Source organism: Anastrepha ludens, chromosome 5, assembly GCF_028408465.1.
Source record: "Anastrepha ludens isolate Willacy chromosome 5, idAnaLude1.1, whole genome shotgun sequence".
Classification (NCBI taxonomy): Eukaryota; Metazoa; Arthropoda; class Insecta; order Diptera; family Tephritidae; genus Anastrepha; species Anastrepha ludens.
In genome coordinates, this window is record NC_071501.1 from 8,925,606 (window position 1) to 8,934,390 (window position 8,785).

The 8,785-nt window shown below is 40.6% G+C and overlaps 1 protein-coding gene across 1 annotated transcript; it reads right to left on the reverse strand.

The window, feature by feature from the left end:
• Positions 1-4,402: 4,402 nt before the first annotated feature.
• On the reverse strand, positions 4,403-7,183 carry LOC128864968 (uncharacterized). Its single transcript, XM_054104790.1, has 2 exons — positions 6,376-7,183; positions 4,403-6,227 (listed from the first exon to the last, which is right to left on the reverse strand). Exons 1-2 carry the CDS (start codon positions 6,665-6,667, stop codon positions 6,112-6,114), a joined length of 408 nt encoding a protein of 135 aa, XP_053960765.1. The 5' UTR covers positions 6,668-7,183; the 3' UTR covers positions 4,403-6,111.
• Between the last annotated feature and the right edge of the window lie 1,602 nt (positions 7,184-8,785).

Below are 8,785 nucleotides of genomic sequence, written 5' to 3' on the forward strand. Positions count from 1 at the left end.
CTGCAGATTTTGCAATGAACTAGAAGAGAGGGAAACGTTAGAACACCTTCTATGTTCCTGTCCTGCATTAGCTGGAACCAGATTAAAATGCTTAGGAGCTTTACACTATGAGAAGTTAGAAAACCTTTCGGGGATAGAGCTCCAAAGTTTACCTATATTCGCAAAAGACGCAGACGTATTACAAGATGTCTACTACAAAGAAACGTAAGGGTCTAGCTCCATCTGGTTTCAGCCAGCCAGGTCAACCTAACCTATAACATTTGCTAAATGGAGTCCTTGTCTGGTGGAACTCGGTAGAAAGGTGGGTATCAGTTAAGAAGATGGAGAAGGTATAAAGATCTGCCCTCATTGGAATCAGAGGGGCGCTCCGTACCACTCCTATTCTAGCGCTTAACGCTATACCGAATGTGGCACCAGTGGACATTTTAGGAAAAAGTACCGCTGCATGCGCCGCAATCAGATTAAGGTGTTCGGGCATCCTTAAAAATTTTGAGTTCATCCCCATGGTGCTGGATCACTGTGCACTCACGCTAGGTCCAAGCGGACACTTTTCTTCTCATATTCCCTCGAGGGATGAGTGGGCGGGGTGCAACATTTGGCGGCAAGGCATGGCAAACATGTTCACGGATGGCTCGAAGTTGGACGGAAGGGTTGGTGGGGGAGTATTCTGTAAGGAGCTTCCCATCAAACTTAAATTTAGGCTTCCGGACCACTGTAGTGTTTTCCAAGCGGAGGTATCCGCAATTAAGGAAGCAGTGGACTGGTTGCTTACCTCGGTAATTACCGTTAAGGGAGTAAATATTTACTCCGATAGCCAAGCGGCAATTAGAGCCTTGTGATCGTTGTTTGTGCGTTCGAAATTGGTCGGAGAATGTCTGGCTTCTCTCTCGATTGCATTCTCTCTCGAATACTTCGACATCAGGCTTATTTGGGTGCCCGGTCACAGCGGCATAGAGGGAAACTGCTAGGCTGATGAGCTGGCTGGACAAGGAACTTCGGAGACTATTTCGTCGCGAAATGAGAGAATCGGGGTGCCCTTAAGAACCTGTGGTCTGCTCCTGGAAAGATGGGCCTCGAGTCAGCTCAGCGAGCGCTGCGCTAGTGCGCAAACGTGCAAGGTCGCGAGATCCTTCTGGCCATGGGTAAATCGGGGACGCTCGAGGGAACTCCTACGGCTAACAAAGCCCCAGCTCTCGAATTTGGTGGTATCCTTAGCGGACATTGTCCGTTAGGTGTTCATGCGGTGAGACTTGAAATTGCCTCAAGTTCGTTCTGCAGAAGCTGTCTTGAGGACGAGGTGAAATCATCTCAACACCTTCTTTTTAGCTGCCCTGCTCTCGTCCGGCAAAGATTTAGACATCTGGGCTCTCATTTTTTCGCTACGCCAGCGGATATTGCGGGTCTAAATATCATAAATTTGGTGAAGTTCATCAGTAGCTTATTGCGGCTAGCTACGAACGCAAATCAGCCACCGTGGGCGTCGTCGGAAAATGCATGGTCATCACCGTCTCTAATCCCAAGGCTCCTTCTTCCTTCCGTTCTCCTTTCTTCCCTTCTCCTTTCCCCCTCTCTCTTCTATGGCATCACAACGGATGGATTTTCAATATTTGTCCAAGTGTACCCTAAGCTAGGGCAGCCATTTAACCTAACCAAACCTACTTATAAGATTTCTGATAAGTTTGAATTTACATAACATAATTATTTGATTATTTTTCATAATTTTCTGTACATTAAAAAAAAAATGTTTATAAAATCCAAGCTTTGTTTGTATATTTGTTGTTGATGTTGCAGCTTGTTCAGCAATAATTTGCACTACAGCAGCAATATTCTCAACAGAACGTCCAGTTTTTGGTTTGCCAGTCTATCTGCCTTCTTCTATACTCTACAGAAACAATTTCCTGAAATTCGTTCGAACTGTCAACTCTTTCGGATGATTATTTCCGCCAAAAAAAATCTCGAAATTCGCAATATGTTGTTATAAATAGTCGACGATTTTCATAACAAGTTTCAATAATTTTAGCGAGTTTTTCTGACGCGCAAAATTGTACATCTGTCTAATTGACAAATCTCAAATATGGCATAGGAAATTGCTACCGTCTAGGAATTATTCACTACTGACATCTATGCGCCACTTTTGAAACACCCGTCATTAACAAATGTTAAAGTAAGTTAATAATATCTACAATAACTCATTCTTACTTGTGCATATATATGCATGTGTGTATGTATGTAGGGTTCCAAGTTGGAACAAAGTGTCATAAGAAGACTTCTGCATTCAAGTCGATTGCACGCCAAAGCATTCACTTCACTCCAGCTCTGGTTTATGCAGCGGATTTCCAGTTCCAAAAGTCGCCACCAGGTATTTGCTAGACTACATCGTCTACTGTTACTTTAAGAGTTCAACAGTAGTTCTTGTTGGGTCTACGCTCTTCCTTTCTATGCTCTTTTCTGTTCCGTTTGTTGAGTTTTACTCCATAAGTCTGCGTTTGATATAACATTCGGCAAAATAGTTTCCAGATTCTACTCAGACAACATTTATGAAGATTTCCAGTGAATTATTGTCAGCTGTTGAGGCACTCCAAGCTTCGCATCCATACAGCAAGCAGGGTTGCAGCTTTGCATTGCACATTTTCAATTTTGTGCACTTCGAAATGTGTGAAGCATTCCAAGCTGGCTAAAGTGAACCAAATGCCACGGATGCTTATGTGATGCGATTTTTCATGTCTTCACTTGAACCGCCTGATGCCCAGATAACAAATGGATTGCACATTTTTCATTTTGCCCTCATCAATAAAATTTAATTACATGCATACTACAGCATACTACTTTATTACAAATTCAGTTATTTATTACAAAAAAAAGTGCGTGTAGCGTAGTATACATAACAGAAGTAAAACTTTCAAGGCAGACAAAGAAAGAGGGAGAGACCCGAGAGAGAATGAGAGAGAGATAGAGAGAGAGAGAAAGAATATATATCTAAATAAATTCACAACATTTGCAGAGAATACAAATAGACAAAATTTACAAAAAACGGAGAAGGGTCGACCGGTGTAGGTAAACGCCGGACACAAACCGTGGCAACAACGCGCACTACTCCGAGCGTTTATCACCCGCAGAAACGCGGCGATTCCAGGACCGCAGCAATGGCACAAATTACTGCAAGGCAATACCAATAAATCCAACGCCGGAATGGATAGCACTTTATAGTATGCACAATAGGCCGGGTCGATTTGTAGGGAGGCAAAAAAATCGCCCATTGCTCTGTGAAAATCATGTTCTAGGGATCAAAATAAGAAACTTTGCCGAAGGAACCATACCTCTAAAACGAATTCTGATGTCCCCCAATTTGGGTCGAACTTTTAGTTTCTTTCCTCATGTAAGGCCAAAAATGGTAATATTTTGAAATGATTGTATGGGGAACCCCCCAGGGGAGTTCCAAGGGGTGTGCTACTGGAATGGGTGGATCGGCCGTCCAAAGTTAGTGGGGGTCGGTCATACATTTGGACTCGATTGGAGCACTCTAAATGGGTCAAAGTGGGATTTTTCGTTCGACCCAAATTGGGGGACATCAGAATTCGTTTTAGAGGTATGGTTCCTTCGGTAAAGTTTCTTATTTTGATCCCTAGAATATGATTTGCACAGAGCAAAGAGCGATTTTTAAATCGACCCGCCCTAATGCACAAGCTCTAGCCAAGAAACGGAAATAAGCGCCAAACAAAGGCACCGAAAAAAAAATGCCAAAAAAAATTGGGTCAAAAAACGCCCCAAACAGTAGGCACCAAGGAAATGTAACGTCAAAAAGTTAGCGCCAAAAATATATTTTCTACAAGTTTGCACCAACAAACAAGCGCCAAAAAGTAGGCAGTGTTATTTCTCACTAGAAACTAGCAACAACAAGAAAAAACTCAGGAAAAATAGTCTAAAGTGTGTCTAAGATATATAAAAGGTATAGCTCTCTCTTTCCTTTTTCTCCACGTTATATCTTTTTTCTCTCTCGCAGAACAAAATGCCCAAAACGTTGCATGGCCTTGAACTTTTACTCTCCATTCTCGCTCGTCCATCGACGCCTAAGAAGTTTCACTTCAAAAAAGTTTTTATTTATTATTAAAAAATTGTTCATTATTACAAAAAAGTGTTATTTATTTAAAATAAAAATATTAATACTTAATCGACAGAAACCGCATAAACTTACAAAAGAGGCGTGTCTGTATGCAAACTAAACCAAAATAAAACTCATTTTCAAAGTGCCACAAAATCAAAAACGACTCGACTGACTGGAGCAGCGTTTGCTTGTTTTAAAATTTTTGAATATTTACTATCACTCGGCGTTAACAAAATTAATCAATTATTTTCTATTCTAGATTAAATTAGAAAAAAAAATAATTTTCCCAAAAATTGCTGCTAGTGTGCGTGTCCACTGTGTGCCAAACTCTACTAAGCGAAAATAAGCAAACAATCAAAGATGAAAAGCAATTATCACCTACTCAAGAATTCGTAAAATTTTATTGATCTATATTAAACTGGTCCCAAGAGAGCCTTTAGAAAGAAAGTTGGCGCAAAAATATTTAGAAACTTTTATGTAGCCTAAAGCACGCATACTTGCGTACCTAAGCATATTTGTTGGTGTCTTTTTATGAGCTACCTGAAGTGACTTGCCCGTTTTGTGTTGTCTTTAAACGACATATGGTAAATATTTAACTCTATTTGTTATACTGATGACAAAATTCTCATAAATAGCTGGCCAATTCATTTCTCGCTTTTATTTATTACGGACTACGGCCGTTGGTGAATCGCTGTTGCACACGTGGAGAATTAATATTTTCATTTGTCAACTCATTTAATTGCCAGACAGCTGCATTCGAAAACATTACTCTTATTTACCCATTCGAATGTGTTTTCTTATAATTAAGCGCTGGTAAATGTTGCTTTTGTATTGTGATTTTTACTCATTTATTTTTCTAGCAAATGCATATTTAGTTAGACGCTCGAATGGCTTGTTATTCTGGCTTATTGAAGCGTACATATGTTTGCGCTATGTAAACAGATGTGTTCGCATGTATGTGTGCATGCTGGTCTCGCAATTAATCAACAACTAATCAGGCAATGGTACTCGTAAAAAACAAAAAAAAACAAAATTAACACATACTTGCAAAGGGTATACGTTACATATCCACAAAGTGTTGCAAAATAAGATCTTGCCACACACTAACACTTATATAACATACACACATACAAGCGCATGTATATACAAAGCTGCATACAAATTATCTCGCTGTAAAGCAATTCAATTCATTCTACTCTCATTCACTCTGCCTTAACCCTGCAGTACTTCACACAAATGCATGCCCACACATTCGCAATTAACACACATATATACATGGAAATATGCAAACATACATAAGTATGCATGTGTGTGTTTGTCTAGATATTATGTCGCATAGCTTTGCGCTCATATGTCTATTTGAATGACAGTCATTCAGCAGCTAATTAATGTTTGCGCTTGCTTGCGTTTCCACTCGCATCAAAAGGCAAAGCAACCGCCGCCAACAACACTCTCTTCTTGTCGCTTCTCACCACTACTCGCTTCTTTCATTTGTCATTTGTCCTTTGCCAGATTTCCGCGCGTCTGCATCTCAGCATGGCAATCTGCCACAGTTTACCCACATCAACCTCTTCATTCCCAGCTGAACTACATAATTCTTCTTCAGCTCACTTGGCTGTGTCAATTAATGCCATCAATTACTCAGTGTGTGTCCTCAACACGCAAAAATCTGCACACTTCTACTACATCCACAGCATTTTATCACCAATCCTTACTTGTCGAACTGGCATTTTTGTGAATAGTAGTAAATATTTACAAATTCCATTTTTTCTTTTTCTATCTTTTTTGATTTTTCACTCCACATAGCATTTTCTCTCTACTCACCTGCTCATATCTGTTTAAAAAATTGTATAAATACAAATGGCAATATTTTAAATAATTTTTCTTCCAATCCCAATCATCAATGACTACACAAACAGGCAAAACTACCTCTAAGGGTAGATTCACACTATGGTGCCGATCACGGTTCGTTCTCGGTCTAGTCTCGGTTCGGTAAAATCTTTCGACATCTACATTTGTGTTCTTACATCGGTCCAGTCGCGATTCATCGTTCGTCGCGTGGACACGTAAAACAGATCTTGTGCATTTTTTCGCTTACTTTTGACAAGTTCGATGAGCATTTCATCTGAAAAATGTAAATAAATGGAATTTTCATTCACGTCATATTGATTACTTTATTATCTTGAATACTGATATTGATCGTTATTTTTTAGTTATTCACCATTTGAATAAAACTTCAAAATTTATAATAAATCCTGTATGCAATTACTTACCTTTTTCAAAAGACCAAGATTTTTCAGCTGTCATTGTAAAAACTTCGATCTGCACTCCTTTGCTATTGTCGAAAGACTGAACCGAGAACGCAACGTTATTCACACTATCAGTACAAGTCGCGGCAAGTTCGATCACGCTCCAGCAAAATATTCTTCGAACTTGATCGATGCTGGAGTGTGACTGTACCGAAACTTGAACAGCACGGATAGTGTGAATACAGTCATTGTTTTTCGTTTGTGAATATTTTACCGGACCGAGACTGGACCGAGAGCGGACCGTGATCGGCATCATAGTGTGAATCCGGCCTAAACCAGTGACTGCGCACCGAAATTTGATGGAAGCGAATGGTGGCCCCACCACTGCCCGATAATTAGTCGCTTGTCAATTGCAACATTAAAGTTGGTTTGCGCCACTATAGACCCCTAGGTCTCGCTGAATGGATCAGATTTTTTCTTAATCGTCTAATGAAATTGTTCTCACACTTGAACGCTTCTTAAACTTCAGTGCAGTCAATGAAATGTCTTCCTCTTCTTTATTGGCGCTGTAACCGTCAAGGCTGTTCAAGAAGCGATGAGTACTGTAAATCCAGATTAAACTATGTCGGTAGAAATAATAGCCTGATGGTAACATGGGTTCCGGACATGGATCTCTGACTCTTTAACCAGAGGCCAACTTCCTCTGCCCGGAGCCTGTTCTGCCATTCCCTTCTGCAGCCATCACAGCCACGGTTAGCAAATTGGTTACTTCAATCCATAAGATAGCTTGGCAGGCTGAGAGAGGCTGCTGATGGACAAAACTGATGTTACCTGTCCTGTCACTAAGCAGAGCGGACTGCAGGAGGCTGGGTGGACTGACTGGCCACTTTCTGTGGGCAAAGCACATGGAAGAGAATGAGACGGCGGACCGCTCTCTGTGTGCTTCTGAAGCGACCACCTTGGCTCCTTAGCACCGCAAGATCTACTCAGATATCTTCGGAGGTCGAGTAGATTTAAAGAAAATTAAAAAGGGAACCCGAACACAGTATAATGGACTTTATTGTGTCTGAGTGCTGTATTTGCTAGGCTGTTCCGACAAAAAAAAATCGTCTAAGCGATTTTGGATGAGTTCAACAAAGTGCGTTTTTGTTCACGTGCTAACCGACGCCAAGTAGAAATGCCAAGTGAAACCAAGTCCTTCTCTACTTGATCCATCCAACACACTGGAGGCTTTCTTCTTTCACTTCTGGCGCCTTGGGGCATCGTATCGAATACTCTCTGAGCCGGTGTGTCCATTGATACGATATGATCTATGAGCATGCCAGCGGAGCCGCTTAATCTAAAGCCAATGGCACTTACCGTTTCTCAAATATTTTTTCTACGCAGGAAACAAACCGAAATTTAGTCAATAAAAAGCCTCATCTCTTATGAAAATATTTCTAAAGAAAACATTTTATACATAAATTTAACGACTCAATTTTACATGTTTAATAAATAATAAAAATGTGCACCTACACAGTACTTTAAACTGGTTCATCCAGCGTTTGGAATTTCAACTCCATTAGACTATTTTTGCTGGTTCGCCGCACAATGGTGTTTAGGTGGCAAACAATAAATTCTTCGATTGTTGAATTTTAAAAATCTAATCACGTAAATTTGAGGCGAAAATTGTCTGTGCCCAAGTATACGAAATCGTGGTTGGGATTGATGCATCCTGCAGCTCGAAACAATTTGCTGTTCTTACCTGCAAGATAACTCCGATATTATTTGTGCGAATAAGAAGATTAGTAGCTCTCAGATTTCCGGTGTTTAGAAGCGTAAGCGAATGTGGAAGACTCACGTCGATCTGAAGGTTGGCCGAGCGCTGAAAGGCTTTGAGCAATACGAGTTAAGGTTTAGAAAGATCTCGGGTTTGAAACCAGCCATGACACACTGCGTATGCATCACTCCAGAAGGCATGATTATCACACAGGTAGCTGTATTGGGTATGGTATATAGTAAGCCATTGCTGAATGCTCTGTTTCAGTGCTAATAAAACTGCAGGGAATGGTATATACGAGCAGAGTGCACATAATGCTCTGTTGGGCTTAGCATCGTTGGACTTAGAGATTCAAGAATAAATGATAAGGGGACAAGCATTGGCTGCATTCTTTTGGAGTAAGCGCGGAAATAGAATTTGTGGGTATAAAAAATACTTGAAACAGAACAATTAGATAAACAAGAACCATATTAGATAAACAGAACCATACCCATTGCCTCCGGCTCTCATGATTCTCTGCTGCCTAGGTTTACCCTGGAAGAAACTACGCTTTTATTCTGGCTATCAGAGAATAAAGGAGACGCCCAAAAACTATTTTAGGAGGCTTGACCCGCTGAGTTATTTCTCTACTTACGGCAAGAAAACCGAAAATTAAACAGCTGCTGGTTGGCCTCT